Consider the following 15,699-nt stretch of genomic DNA (forward strand, 5'->3'; position numbering starts at 1 on the left):
ATTTTACATTGTTTTTCTCTAAATGTCATTGTCATAAGGTTAAATCTATTAGTTATTCACCGTATATAGTACAGAAACTTTCTTTTAACCAATTAAATTTACAGTTTTTAACACTTTTAACACAATCACTTGCAATTTAATCACAATACAACTGCAAGTTGATAGTGTGCGGGACTTCCCATTTCATTTGTTTATGCCCTGCTCTCCTACGCACCTATCACACCCAGGTGTGCGACATTTATGTGATTCAGTTTTTAACATTTTTACAGACTTCCACCGTTAAAATCAAAATAATTTGTACAGGCATAAGTAGGGCATTTATTAAGTTTCCAGAACATTAGATTTTTGACTGAAATGTAAAATAACTAAAGATATATGTTATCTTACCTTTATTCCATCGATACCAGGTAAACCAGGTGGCCCAATGGAACCCTACAAGTAAAAAAAAAAAAAAAAGATTTACCTGGACGTTATATTGTTTTGCTAAGCATCACAAAAGTGCACTGTCAAAAAAACAAGAGTACAAAATTGTACCGTTTAAGGTACAAGTGGCCGTCACTGCACTCAAAAAAAAGGTACAGTGGAGGTACAATTGTGTTCCTTGGGACTGTAACTGCACTTTTAAAACAGGGGTCCCCAATCTCGGTCCTGGAGGGCCACTGTTCTGCAGAGTTTAGCTCCAACCCCAATCAAACATACCTTAAACAGCTAATCAATGCCTATAAATGCATTGATTAGCTGTTTCAGGTGTGTTTGATTGGGGTTGGAGCTAAACTCTGCAGGAAAGTGGCCCTCCAGGACCGAGATTGGGGACCCCTGCTTTAAAGTTACACAATTGGTCCTTAGGGTACAACTATACCATTTTTTTCCTCAGTTCAGAGTTTGGTTCCAATCCTGAAATACATCTATAGAAGCTCTTATTGAAAATTAACAGGTTTAGAATTTGATGTTTTATTGAAAACGTTTGGTCAGCATTATGAAGATCAGTGTTTCCATCAGGTGGGCAGTTTGACTTGGAATTTTAAGTAAGTTGGTGATTTTTTGTTACAGTGTAAATAAAACACAATTGTTAAAAACCAAAGAAGCCATAAACAAAATATGTCATGAAGAACAATGTTTGATTAAACTCATCACTGAATAAAAATAATAATAAAGAACATTCACCAACAATACTCTCTTGCCACAGATCAGACATTCTAGGTTTTGATTTTTTTTTTTTTTTACATTCTGCGGGGGCAGTTTAGACACAAACATATCAAGAATCAGCATATGAATCTCAACAATGGTCACATACTTAATGCTGCAATGCATGCTGGGAGCCATATGTTTTATACTGTAGTGGCTAAGTAGGGTAGGAGCTAAACTCTGAAGGACATCAAATCTCTAGGACTGAACTTGCCTACCTCTGATTGAGGCAGCATTTACACTGCAGGTCTAGATGCACAATTCCGATTTGGTGACTATATCCGATTTTTTTGACGACCCGCTTACATCATCTTTTCAAAAGCGACCCGTATCCGATATTTGCATTTATACTGTACACTGGCAAAAAAGCCCATGACGTTTTTAACCGGTGAAAGGAAGTAAAACAGCACGATATGCGATGGACGAGGACAAAATGATTGTCAAAATGATTCTTTATGATTGTACAATGTTTTGCTGTCTGCACTGTTCCACACATCTTTAAAGGTCGGCAAAACATTTATCTCGTAAGGCGGAGAAAAGGGAAATGGGTAAGCTTAAATACAGGAAAAAAATGTTATGCAAGTATGTACATTTATACAGATGGATCAGAAGACCACAAAACAGGGCTTACAGGAGTCGGAATATATTCTAGATTGTAAAATATCTTTAACTAAAGGATATTCATCAATATATGCTGTTGAAATGGTTGCTATCATAATAGGTTTAACATGGGCAAATGAAGAAAAACCAGACAGAGTAGTGTCATGATCTGACTACTTCTGTTAACACCACTAACTCATCATTCTTCTGGATGATTGGATGTGTGAAATATTCGTATTATTATGACAGATACAAAAAAAGAAGTGGTAGATGGATTCTGCTGGGTGCAGGCACATACAGAAATAGATTAAAATGAATCTGCTGATGAATTACCAGAAAAATGCTTTAAAAAGGGAAGAATAGATTTAATTGTTCCTTTAAGCAATGGTGAAGTTAAAACTATTATTAAGGAAAATAGTATTAAATAACGGCAGGAAAGTAAATCCACTGGGGTTAAGAGTATTTATTTTCCCCACATTAATTTTTGACGTCTAGTATAATTATGTGGTTTTGTTTCATTAATACAGTGTATATTTTTTTCTTGATTTACATCAAAAGAATGGAAGTGAAATGTGACAACATGCCCCATAGGCAGGGTACATTAAAATGAGCAAATGACAGCTTAAACTGTTACCTGATATAATCAAAAAATATACAAACTAAAATATTTGGTCAATAAAATTGTATTATTAACTTTTTAAAATAAAATAAGGCCATTTTAATCATTAAACATGGTTTGACAAAAAAAAAAAAGCATTGTTAAAATAATAATAATAATAATAATAATAATAATAATAATAATAATTTCTGAACTTTGACTATCAGCCATTATTCACCTTTTTCTCACGGTTTCTCAAAATAATTCATATAACAGAGTAGTTCTAGTAGGAGCTCATCATTGTAACGCAGTGACAACATCAGAGCATTATTTGAGCGGACAGCCAGTGGTGTCTGAAACAATAGTGGTCTTTATTGAGTGCACTCGTTCAATCCCACATTGCATCGCCATAACGAGTGTACAGCTGATGAATACTCACCCGTGTCTGACTTCACACACTCGTGTTCATTCACTTCTTCAAGTGAACTGCATTAGTGGAATGAGAGTTTAGGGAGCGATGTCGGATTCAGGTTTTCACAACAAAACCCGTCCAATTGCAACTCAAAACTGTATTAAAGTAGCCCAATTCCACATGAAAACCGCGGACTTGGCAACACTGGCCCTTGATCGCAGTTTGTGTCCACCTGAGTTCACGTCATTCGCCTCCGTCCTTTTTTCAATGACGTACGACTTGCATTTACTGGGGAATAACCGATTTGACCGCTTACATTGCAGATGCAAATGCACGCATCCGAATCAAATCGGATTTATTACCACATATGAGTGAGGCCTGAATCCGATCTGAGGATATCGGAATTCATGAGTTTTTTTGTCATATCCAATCTGTGCCACATGAGAGGAAAAAATCGGAATTGGGTCACTTGAACCATGCAGTGTAAACGGGGCCTTAGAGGAATTCGCGTCCACGTCCGAGTTGAAAAATTTGAACTTTGCCGTCAATTCGCGCCGTGTTAACCAATGAGGAGCCTGCTTGCTGCTGTCACGTGTTAAAGTGACATGATGAGAAACCCTGCACTGTAAACAAATGCTGTTTCCAATTAAAACAGTAATATACCATAGAAAACAATGCATTCTGGGTAATATTTGTCATTTTCGAGAAAATAGCCAACAGTAATATACTGTGAATTAACAGCGCTTAAAGTCGACACTCAGAGGCTGTGTTCAAAATCACTCCCTATCCCCTTATTCACTATTCCCTACACTAGTTCACTAATATAGACCACTCGACCGAGAGCGAAAAGAAGTGAGTGAATTCAGACACTGATGAACACCTGCTGTTATCACTGAAGGAAAGAGAAACATCAACAGAAAAAGTTGATTTCATTGTAGGAATATGTATATTCCAGCTGTGAGTCGACACAACAAAGCATTCCAGAGACCCCCTCTCCGAAACCTGAACCGATCGTAAAACGAAATCAAGGATGCCCCAACTGGCCCAAAGACAACAGCTCTCCACCTTTACCTGTGTTATCTCAAAACCAGCACAAGGACAAGATAAGTCACATTACATGTTTCCTCTTTGTTCTACAAGCATAACAGCGGGTAGAACCTCACGAAGAAGGGACTTATTTATTACCGACAGGCATAAATTCAAATCGTTATCGGGACACAGAGTCGCTAAGAGCTTTTCGAAGGCTCAGAGGCAACCCTGACACTATACAGGACACCTCGTCGTGCCCCTCCTTCCTTGACCCGTGCATTCCAAAGGCTCATTGAACATCACACAAAGACCTCACATCAATGCAGACATGAGGAGTAAACTTAAACCATATATTCAATAACATGAATTAATCCACCCAACGGCGACCTAAACAAATACTAAGGTATTATGTATATTTTTATGTAACTTGTAAAGTTTCTCTGTACGCGAGACATGTATTACATATGAATCTTTACTATCTCCTACTCCCATCATGGGAATAGCAAGCTGTTTGATGTATGTGATGGTTATCATTTATATGATTCTCATCATTTTGATGCAAGCTAAATTTGTGAAAAATGTACTGTGATCACAATAGGAAAGTTGGGTCATTAAAAGTGTTTAATCAGACATTTCACTAATGAGCTACATCTGAGCTATGCGTCCCTTTGACATAGAATACAGCGGTGTTGAGCGTTTATACGGTTGATGGGCATAGTATTATTGTGTGAATTATAAAAAATGATTAATTGTTAAAAAATTATTATTTACGATATTTTAAAGTGCCCACAATAACAATATTGTGCATATTCATTATCGTGATGTATCGCATTATTGAAAATCAACACATGTCTAATTAGGAGTGAGACATTGGATAAGATTAACAAACTGCATCCCATTATGATCATGTCACAATCAAAACATAACCAACAACTACTGACCACGTGTTTCCTTTCCTTTTTTTGTTTTGTTTACTACAATGAATGTGTCTAAAAATCACAGTTATAGCAGACAAAGAAAAACTATCCTTACAAAGACAAGTTCAAGAGCCCAACTGAAGCAAACACTGATCACGATAATCGTGACCAAATGTTTTCAATTAAAGGGGGGGTGAAACACTCAGTTTCAATCTCATGTCAATCTTGAGTACCTATAGAGTAGTATTGCATCCTTCATATCTCCGAAAAGTCTTTAGTTTTATTATATTTATAAAAGAAATATAGGCTGTACCGAGTCTTTCCCGGAAAAAAAACGAGTTCCTGGAGGCGTATCGTGTGGGCGGAGCTAAAGAATGACGAGCACACCCAAAGCGGTGACGTCCTCAAGCGTGGAGAAACCCAAGTATGCTATCGACCCATGTATGCTAGCGATCGGATTCAGCTAATACGTGATCCAGAATCACATCTGGAGGCTGAAATAAATTGAACAGGAGAAACAGCAACAGCAGGACGTCCGTCTCTGTGGTATGTACTGTATTTAGTGACCTGTAAACATTTGTGTGTCTTTACTCGCAGTTTATGAGGACATGATTCGGTTTATGGACTATTTTATGATTCGGTTTATGGACTGTAAAAAAATCCCCGTAAAATTTACGGTAAAAAACGGCAGCTGTGGTTGCCAGAATTTTACTGTAAAAAATACGGCAGTAACGTTTTAGTTTTTTACAGGGCAACAACACATAATTTACAGGTTTATAATGTAATAATCACGGTTGAAAACCGTCTATTTTACAATTCAAAACTGTACATTGTAAAAAAAAAAAAATACCCATCAAATTTATGGTAAAACGGCAGCTGTGGTTGCCAGAACTTTACCAAAAAAAAAATACAGCAGTAATGTTTTAGATTTTATGGGACAGCAGCATATAATTTAAAAGTTTATAATGTGGTAATTATGGGTAAAAACTGTTTATTTTGCAGTAGTTCAAAACCATATAATTTGAAAGTTTATATTGTAATAATGTGTACAGTGCAATATAAAACAATTACGGTAAAAAAATATTTAACTAAAATAATAATATTAAATTACCAACTTATTGAAATGCTAATATCTGTTATGTACCTTTGATATAGATTGACAGCCACCAATTACAGTGGTAATGAGAATCACATGATGAATCAAAGCTCATCACAAGCTGCTTTTGGGGGTACAATATTGATATATAGAAGGTGCACACACAAACACTAAACACCAGACACCATCATGGTAACAGACATGGCTTTTTAAAAATGCAATAAACATTAATTTAACAACATAAGATGTAAAATAAAACCTTAATGTACATAAGTGATTAGAAAAAACTAAGAAGAAACAGTTAATTCAATGAAAATCAATCGCATCAAATGCGAAATGTCACATCGGGAATTCTGGGAATGTCAATTTACTGTTTTTCACTGTTAATTACACAATGACCTGTACATTTAACTGTGTTTTACTGTTAAATAAAATAAAATGTATAAACCTTTAAATTATACAGTTTTGACCTGTAAAATAAATAGTTTTTAACCATAATTATTACATTATAAATCTTTAAATTATATGGTGCTGTCCCGTAAAACCTAAAATGTTACTGCCGTATTTTTTACGGTAAAGTTCTGGCAACCACAGCTGCCGTTTTTTTACCGTAAATTTCATGGGGAAAAACTGTTATATTTACAGGAAAATGCTGGCAGCTGCCGTTACCAGAGAATTAGGAAACTATGCACACTATGAAATTCAAAATTAGGCGTGGTTAGAGGAGGCACTGTTTTTATTTTATTTTATATAAATATAAATATAAAACCAGTATGTATTACATAAAAATGCAAAGAATAAAAGAAAAAAAAAGAAAAAAAGCATAAGATTTATGTATTTAAATTGCATATAAATTTTCAATGCATTTGGATTATTTTTACATAAACAAATTAATAAACTTAATGTGATTCATATTTATTAAGTATACATAAATTAAACAGGTAAGATGTATATAATTGTATTAAAAACCTGAATGTGATTGATATATGCCAGTTATACGTAAATTAAACAGTTAAGAATTATGGAAAAGCACAAAGAAAAATGCTCATGTTAAATTAACACTTCCCGGTGTTCATGTGTGTGCTCACTACTAAGTTAAAGTACCATTGAAGCAGTGTTGATGTTAATTAGATAATTAAGTAATGATTGAGCATTAGTAATGAATACCTGATGATAATGAGCAGAATCACTGAAGGAAAGAGAAACACAAGAGCTTGTAACGGCCACCTAAAGTATGTTGAATACTGTTCATTATGTTAATGTTGCTACACCTTTAAGATAGCGTCTTCTATGGTGCACGCTGTTCTTATGTGAGCGCGCACCCGTTGTGAGAGTAAATGCGACGAGAGATGACTGCTCTACGGCTGACTGACGTTTCAGTTTAACGATGTTACTTTTCCCCTTTTATTTGTAACGTTTCTCAGAGTGTTTTCTTTTCCTTTTCCCCCCCTCGCTCTTTTACATGTATGGGAAGAGTGTGTGTTTTTGTGCAAACTCCTATAAAGACTCGTGGGACTACCAATTTATTTGACCCGTGATTTTTCTTCTTGCCTCCTGTTTTCTTTCTATTTTCCACCTGGGCAGACGCCGAAGCCCTCTGGTAGACGTTACATATTGGCGCCCGAACAACTGGATCCATAACAGTCATCTTTTTTTTCGACACGGATGTTCGAATTTGTTTATGTTGTTGGAAGACGATTTCATGGCTGGAGTTTTCATCACGCTAAGGCGATCGTAACTAGCTTGCTATCTATGGGGATCATGCGGTTGCTGCGTGACTGATTTTCAGGTACGGGTTGAGTTTTTGCCCTACCATTTACTATATTTGAGGATCGTCCGATTATTGAAAGCTTCAATTGCTTTCGCGAACTTTTGGGACATATTTTTTAATTTTGTTTTGGCCTTTTGATCACTTTTTGAACTGAACTGCATCAGGACATTACGTGAAAAACAGTTGCATTTTGCATTACTCAGACTTTTAACGTTACTCGACGAGTTACTATCAATAAGGAACATTTAATGTGAACTGTGAGGAAAATCACACGTGGGACACTATTTTTCTCCCTTGTTTTGTGGTGAATGTCTGCTCGTTTTAAGCCAGCACGCACGAAATGGATCGCTGTTTGCAAGGACAATTGATTGGGTAAAACTTCAAGTCATCAGTGTTTTCACGTTTTTCTGACACTTTTTGATGTTAGTAACATTGCTGGTTTTCACTGTGGGAAAACATATCATGGATTGCTGCTAACAGGGAAATTCAGTGTGCATGTTGAGTGCAGAATTTTAGGATAATTACTGGTGGGTGTGCAAAACAACATTTTACTAAGTTCTATTTTTGCTTCCATTTATTTGTGAAAATGTATGGTTTTTCAAATATTGTTTGCATTGATTGATTGTGACTGTTGTTTCACATAATGGCTACTCACTCTGACTGTCAATCTGACCTAACTGACTGGTCCTCAGTCGTAAACTCTCTTCCACAACAGGTGGAATCACAACATGCTGCTGGAGACGTACAGACTCAAGTTCAGCAGTTACAAGCAGAGGTGGCAATGCTGCAGCGGTGCCTTCGTGACTCAATTTACCTACAAAAAGACATGCTAGACCGATTGGCGGATCAACAATGTACTGTACCACAACCACCTCCCTTGGCCAGCTCAACGCCTTACTGCTTGGCGCAACCTCCATTAATCGCCTCAAGGTCAGTGCCAGTCAATGGAACATATAGTGCTACACCCATATTTTCTCAGCCACTCACTATGGATATAAATACCACAACAAATGCGCTTACATCTGTGCTTCACCAATCATGGCTCGAGCCACCCGTCTTCTCTGCAGATGGTTCGCTGAATCCCGAAGAATGGCTTCAGTCAGTTGATGTGTACAGAACCTCCTTGGATCTCACTGATGCACAGATTTTACTCGAGCTCCCACGTTTCCTGTCAAAAGAGCCAAGAAAATGGTTTGCCATCCTTAGCACATATGTGACAACTTGGGCTCAGTTCTGTGAGTTTTTCAGAACTGTCTTTCTGCCTTCTGATAATCAAGAACGTATCCTGAGGGGCATTTTGGACCGTGTGCAAATGCCGGATGAGCCGCTGCCAACTTATGTTGCTCACATGTTGGGTGAGTTCCGTAAACTAAAGACCCCCCCACCCCAACATGAGCAAATAGATTTGATACGGAAGCATGTGCTGGAGAAATACAGACTTGCTCTTTATGGTACAGCCATACCGTCAGTCATGGACCTTCTTTTGCGGGCTCACGAGCTTCATGCAGTCCTGGGTCCAAGTGTTGGGTGTCCGCCTCAGAGACCGGCGAGTGGTATGCCCGCAAGAGATGTGCATTGTTTTAAATGCTCCTTGCCTGGATTCACCACACGTACATGTCCGAACTGTAGTCCAGGAGTAAGGCCGTGCTCCTCTCCAACAGAGACCGCAAGAGTGGCTGGTGATACTTTCAATAGACTGTCAGATGTGAGTTGGGTGGATAGCTAAAGAATGACGAGCACACCCAAAGCGGTGACGTCCTCAAGCGTGGAGAAACCCAAGTATGCTATCGACCCATGTATGCTAGCGATCGGATTCAGCTAATACGTGATCCAGAATCACATCTGGAGGCTGAAATAAATTGAACAGGAGAAACAGCAACAGCAGGACGTCCGTCTCTGTGGTATGTACTGTATTTAGTGACCTGTAAACATTTGTGTGTCTTTACTCGCAGTTTATGAGGACATGATTCGGTTTATGGACTATTTTATGATTCGGTTTATGGACTGTAAAAAAATCCCCGTAAAATTTACGGTAAAAAACGGCAGCTGTGGTTGCCAGAATTTTACTGTAAAAAATACGACAGTAACGTTTTAGTTTTTTACAGGGCAACAACACATAATTTACAGGTTTATAATGTAATAATCACGGTTGAAAACCGTCTATTTTACAATTCAAAACTGTACATTGTAAAAAAAAAAAAATACCCATCAAATTTATGGTAAAACGGCAGCTGTGGTTGCCAGAACTTTACCAAAAAAAAAATACAGCAGTAATGTTTTAGATTTTATTGGACAGCAGCATATAATTTAAAAGTTTATAATGTGGTAATTATGGGTAAAAACTGTTTATTTTGCAGTAGTTCAAAACCATATAATTTGAAAGTTTATATTGTAATAATGTGTACAGTGCAATATAAAACAATTACGGTAAAAAAATATTTAACTAAAATAATAATATTAAATTACCAACTTATTGAAATGCTAATATCTGTTATGTACCTTTGATATAGATTGACAGCCACCAATTACAGTGGTAATGAGAATCACATGATGAATCAAAGCTCATCACAAGCTGCTTTTGGGGGTACAATATTGATATATAGAAGGTGCACACACAAACACTAAACACCAGACACCATCATGGTAACAGACATGGCTTTTTAAAAATGCAATAAACATTAATTTAACAACATAAGATGTAAAATAAAACCTTAATGTACATAAGTGATTAGAAAAAACTAAGAAGAAACAGTTAATTCAATGAAAATCAATCGCATCAAATGCGAAATGTCACATCGGGAATTCTGGGAATGTCAATTTACTGTTTTTCACTGTTAATTACACAATGACCTGTACATTTAACTGTGTTTTACTGTTAAATAAAATAAAATGTATAAACCTTTAAATTATACAGTTTTGACCTGTAAAATAAATAGTTTTTAACCATAATTATTACATTATAAATCTTTAAATTATATGGTGCTGTCCCGTAAAACCTAAAATGTTACTGCCGTATTTTTTACGGTAAAGTTCTGGCAACCACAGCTGCCGTTTTTTTTACCGTAAATTTCATGGGGAAAAACTGTTATATTTACAGGAAAATGCTGGCAGCTGCCGTTACCAGAGAATTAGGAAACTATGCACACTATGAAATTCAAAATTAGGCGTGGTTAGAGGAGGCACTGTTTTTATTTTATTTTATATAAATATAAATATAAAACCAGTATGTATTACATAAAAATGCAAAGAATAAAAGAAAAAAAAAGAAAAAAAGCATAAGATTTATGTATTTAAATTGCATATAAATTTTCAATGCATTTGGATTATTTTTACATAAACAAATTAATAAACTTAATGTGATTCATATTTATTAAGTATACATAAATTAAACAGGTAAGATGTATATAATTGTATTAAAAACCTGAATGTGATTGATATATGCCAGTTATACGTAAATTAAACAGTTAAGAATTATGGAAAAGCACAAAGAAAAATGCTCATGTTAAATTAACACTTCCCGGTGTTCATGTGTGTGCTCACTACTAAGTTAAAGTACCATTGAAGCAGTGTTGATGTTAATTAGATAATTAAGTAATGATTGAGCATTAGTAATGAATACCTGATGATAATGAGCAGAATCACTGAAGGAAAGAGAAACACAAGAGCTTGTAACGGCCACCTAAAGTATGTTGAATACTGTTCATTATGTTAATGTTGCTACACCTTTAAGATAGCGTCTTCTATGGTGCACGCTGTTCTTATGTGAGCGCGCACCCGTTGTGAGAGTAAATGCGACGAGAGATGACTGCTCTACGGCTGACTGACGTTTCAGTTTAACGATGTTACTTTTCCCCTTTTATTTGTAACGTTTCTCAGAGTGTTTTATTTTCCTTTTCCCCCCCTCGCTCTTTTACATGTATGGGAAGAGTGTGTGTTTTTGTGCAAACTCCTATAAAGACTCGTGGGACTACCAATTTATTTGACCCGTGATTTTTCTTCTTGCCTCCTGTTTTCCTTCTATTTTCCACCTGGGCAGACGCCGAAGCCCTCTGGTAGACGTTACATATTGGCGCCCGAACAACTGGATCCATAACAGTCATCTTTTTTTTCGACACGGATGTTCGAATTTGTTTATGTTGTTGGAAGACGATTTCATGGCTGGAGTTTTCATCACGCTAAGGCGATCGTAACTAGCTTGCTATCTATGGGGATCATGCGGTTGCTGCGTGACTGATTTTCAGGTACGGGTTGAGTTTTTGCCCTACCATTTACTATATTTGAGGATCGTCCGATTATTGAAAGCTTCAATTGCTTTCGCGAACTTTTGGGACATATTTTTTAATTTTGTTTTGGCCTTTTGATCACTTTTTGAACTGAACTGCATCAGGACATTACGTGAAAAACAGTTGCATTTTGCATTACTCAGACTTTTAACGTTACTCGACGAGTTACTATCAATAAGGAACATTTAATGTGAACTGTGAGGAAAATCACACGTGGGACACTATTTTTCTCCCTTGTTTTGTGGTGAATGTCTGCTCGTTTTAAGCCAGCACGCACGAAATGGATCGCTGTTTGCAAGGACAATTGATTGGGTAAAACTTCAAGTCATCAGTGTTTTCACGTTTTTCTGACACTTTTTGATGTTAGTAACATTGCTGGTTTTCACTGTGGGAAAACATATCATGGATTGCTGCTAACAGGGAAATTCAGTGTGCATGTTGAGTGCAGAATTTTAGGATAATTACTGGTGGGTGTGCAAAACAACATTTTACTAAGTTCTATTTTTGCTTCCATTTATTTGTGAAAATGTATGGTTTTTCAAATATTGTTTGCATTGATTGATTGTGACTGTTGTTTCACATAATGGCTACTCACTCTGACTGTCAATCTGACCTAACTGACTGGTCCTCAGTCGTAAACTCTCTTCCACAACAGGTGGAATCACAACATGCTGCTGGAGACGTACAGACTCAAGTTCAGCAGTTACAAGCAGAGGTGGCAATGCTGCAGCGGTGCCTTCGTGACTCAATTTACCTACAAAAAGACATGCTAGACCGATTGGCGGATCAACAATGTACTGTACCACAACCACCTCCCTTGGCCAGCTCAACGCCTTACTGCTTGGCGCAACCTCCATTAATCGCCTCAAGGTCAGTGCCAGTCAATGGAACATATAGTGCTACACCCATATTTTCTCAGCCACTCACTATGGATATAAATACCACAACAAATGCGCTTACATCTGTGCTTCACCAATCATGGCTCGAGCCACCCGTCTTCTCTGCAGATGGTTCGCTGAATCCCGAAGAATGGCTTCAGTCAGTTGATGTGTACAGAACCTCCTTGGATCTCACTGATGCACAGATTTTACTCGAGCTCCCACGTTTCCTGTCAAAAGAGCCAAGAAAATGGTTTGCCATCCTTAGCACATATGTGACAACTTGGGCTCAGTTCTGTGAGTTTTTCAGAACTGTCTTTCTGCCTTCTGATAATCAAGAACGTATCCTGAGGGGCATTTTGGACCGTGTGCAAATGCCGGATGAGCCGCTGCCAACTTATGTTGCTCACATGTTGGGTGAGTTCCGTAAACTAAAGACCCCCCCACCCCAACATGAGCAAATAGATTTGATACGGAAGCATGTGCTGGAGAAATACAGACTTGCTCTTTATGGTACAGCCATACCGTCAGTCATGGACCTTCTTTTGCGGGCTCACGAGCTTCATGCAGTCCTGGGTCCAAGTGTTGGGTGTCCGCCTCAGAGACCGGCGAGTGGTATGCCCGCAAGAGATGTGCATTGTTTTAAATGCTCCTTGCCTGGATTCACCACACGTACATGTCCGAACTGTAGTCCAGGAGTAAGGCCGTGCTCCTCTCCAACAGAGACCGCAAGAGTGGCTGGTGATACTTTCAATAGACTGTCAGATGTGAGTTGGGTGGATAGCTCTAAACAGACCATTGGAGAAGGAAAAGTGCCATCAGACTTAACCCAGAGGGGAAACTTCAGGGGAGGGAGGACGTTCAAACGGGGCAATCCTCCCTCCAGAAGATGAATGGGCCTCGCTTACCTGATGTTTCCATGAGTGATCAACCTACGCTGTGTCATGTAGAGGATGTTTCTTCCATGTCCTATTGGAACACGCCATTCAGAGTGAGGGTTAATCTTTATGGACAAGCTTTGGATGCCACTCTTGACACTGGTGCTTCTCTTTCTGCTGTGCGGTCAGTGATTATCCAGACTATTCCTGGGGGGGGCATAAGAATAAAGCCATGGTCTGCACCTCCTATTCATCTTGCGGATGGAGCCCCTTGTTGCCCACTGGGTGTTATTTGGTTATCTTTGGGTTTTATGGGCCAGCGTTTTTATCATCGCTTTGCTGTTGTCCATAATCTTTCTTCTCCTGTTATTTTGGGAATGGACTTTATGTTGAGGTCTTCAGTCACGATCCATGTTCCGTCCAGGTCAGTGGTGCTCGGTGATGAGCCGGTGCCCCTTGAGGAGTTGGAGGGCACTGACTTAATTATGCCTATCTCTGATTTGTCGTGCCTGGAGGTTAATTCTTCTGCCCTGTCTGGAAAGGTTGAAGAAGCCTCTTTAAATAACGAACAGAAAAACAAATTAACTGAATTGCTCGAGACATTCAGTGGCTTGTTTGATGGACATTTGGGACGAACCTCATTAGTGGAGCATGAGATTGTCACAGGGGATGAAAAACCAGTTCACCTTGCTCCTTACCGCACTTCTCCTGCTAAGAAGGAACTAATTGAATCTCAAATCAAGGAGATGTTAAAGGAAGGCATAATTGAACCTGCTTCTGGTCCTTGGGCTGCCCCAGTTGTAATCGTCCCAAAACAATCGGGTGAGCCAAGATTCTGTGTGGATTATCGTGCACTCAATAAGCTCACAGTCAACGATTCGTATCCACTCCCGAGGATTGATGAATCTCTTGACTTCCTGTCAAGAGGGACCTTCATTTCAACCATTGACTTGGCCAGAGGTTATTGGCAAGTGGCAGTGGCAGAGGACTCAAGGCCAAAGACTGCTTTCGTTTCCCACTGCGGGTTATATCAGTTTCGTGTCTTACCGTTTGGATTGTGCAATGCGCCCGCCACATTCCAGAGGCTTATGAACACAGTCCTCGCTGGTCTCATCTACAAGTCATGTGCCGTCTACTTGGATGATATTGTGGTGGCGTCACCCACCTTTGAACAGCACCTCGCTGACCTAAAAGATGTTCTTACCAGACTGGAGTCTGCAGGGCTGTCCATTAAGCTTGCAAAGTGCCAGTTCTGCAGGAGTGAACTCATCTTTCTGGGTTATAGTGTCAACTCAAGAGGGATCTTACCAAATGAGGACAAAGTAAAGGCCGTGATGGATTTCAAAACCCCGAGTAACACAAGGCAAGTCAGACAGTTTCTGGGAATGACCAGCTATTATAGATGTTTTATCCATGATTATGCCCGCCATGCTGAGCCACTCTTTGCGTTGACCAGGATTGATGTTCCATTTGTGTGGTCAAGTGAGTGTCAGACGGCTATGGATTTCCTCAAAAACAAGCTGACTTCTGCTCCTATTTTGAGGTTCCCAAACTTTTCTCTTCCTTTCTTTATCCATACGGATGCGTGTGACAGTGGGCTTGGCGCCGCACTTATGCAAAGGGATGCTGATAGCAAGGATGTTGTGGTGGCCTATGCGAGTCGTTCCCTACACAAGTCTGAAAGGCCATATTCTACTCCAGAAAAAGAGTGCTTGGCTGTCATCTGGGCCCTTGAACACTTCAGGCCCTATATTGAAGGTCTTCATGTGACAATCTTTTCAGACCACAGCAGTTTGAGATGGCTAATGTCTCGCCCAAACCTCTCTGGCCGGCTGGCTAGGTGGTCTCTCAGATTGCAAGACTTGACATTGTCCATAAGCCAGGGACAAGTAATAAAGTGCCTGATGCCCTTTCGCGTAACCCTGTTCCATCCTGCAGTGCACCCTTGGAAATCCTCCCTGATTATGCCGTAATTGGAGGCCTTGACCTGCGTACCTTGCCCCCTGTAATGTTTTCGGATAAGGAGCACCTTAGGCAGCTGCAGCTAAATGA

The 15,699-nt window shown here is 38.8% G+C and overlaps 1 protein-coding gene across 1 annotated transcript in view; it reads right to left on the reverse strand.

Annotated features, from left to right (window-relative positions):
- The window catches only part of LOC137058526 (collagen alpha-1(XXV) chain), an 800,473-nt gene that overhangs the window by 347,693 nt on the left and 437,081 nt on the right, over window positions 1–15,699 (reverse strand). The window contains exon 11 of the mRNA XM_067431845.1: window positions 388–432. Within this exon, the coding sequence (XP_067287946.1) occupies window positions 388–432 (45 nt within the window). The remainder of the gene's footprint in view (window positions 1–387; window positions 433–15,699) is intronic.

This window comes from Pseudorasbora parva, chromosome 1 (genome assembly GCF_024679245.1).
Source record: "Pseudorasbora parva isolate DD20220531a chromosome 1, ASM2467924v1, whole genome shotgun sequence".
Lineage (NCBI taxonomy): Eukaryota > Metazoa > Chordata > Actinopteri > Cypriniformes > Gobionidae > Pseudorasbora > Pseudorasbora parva.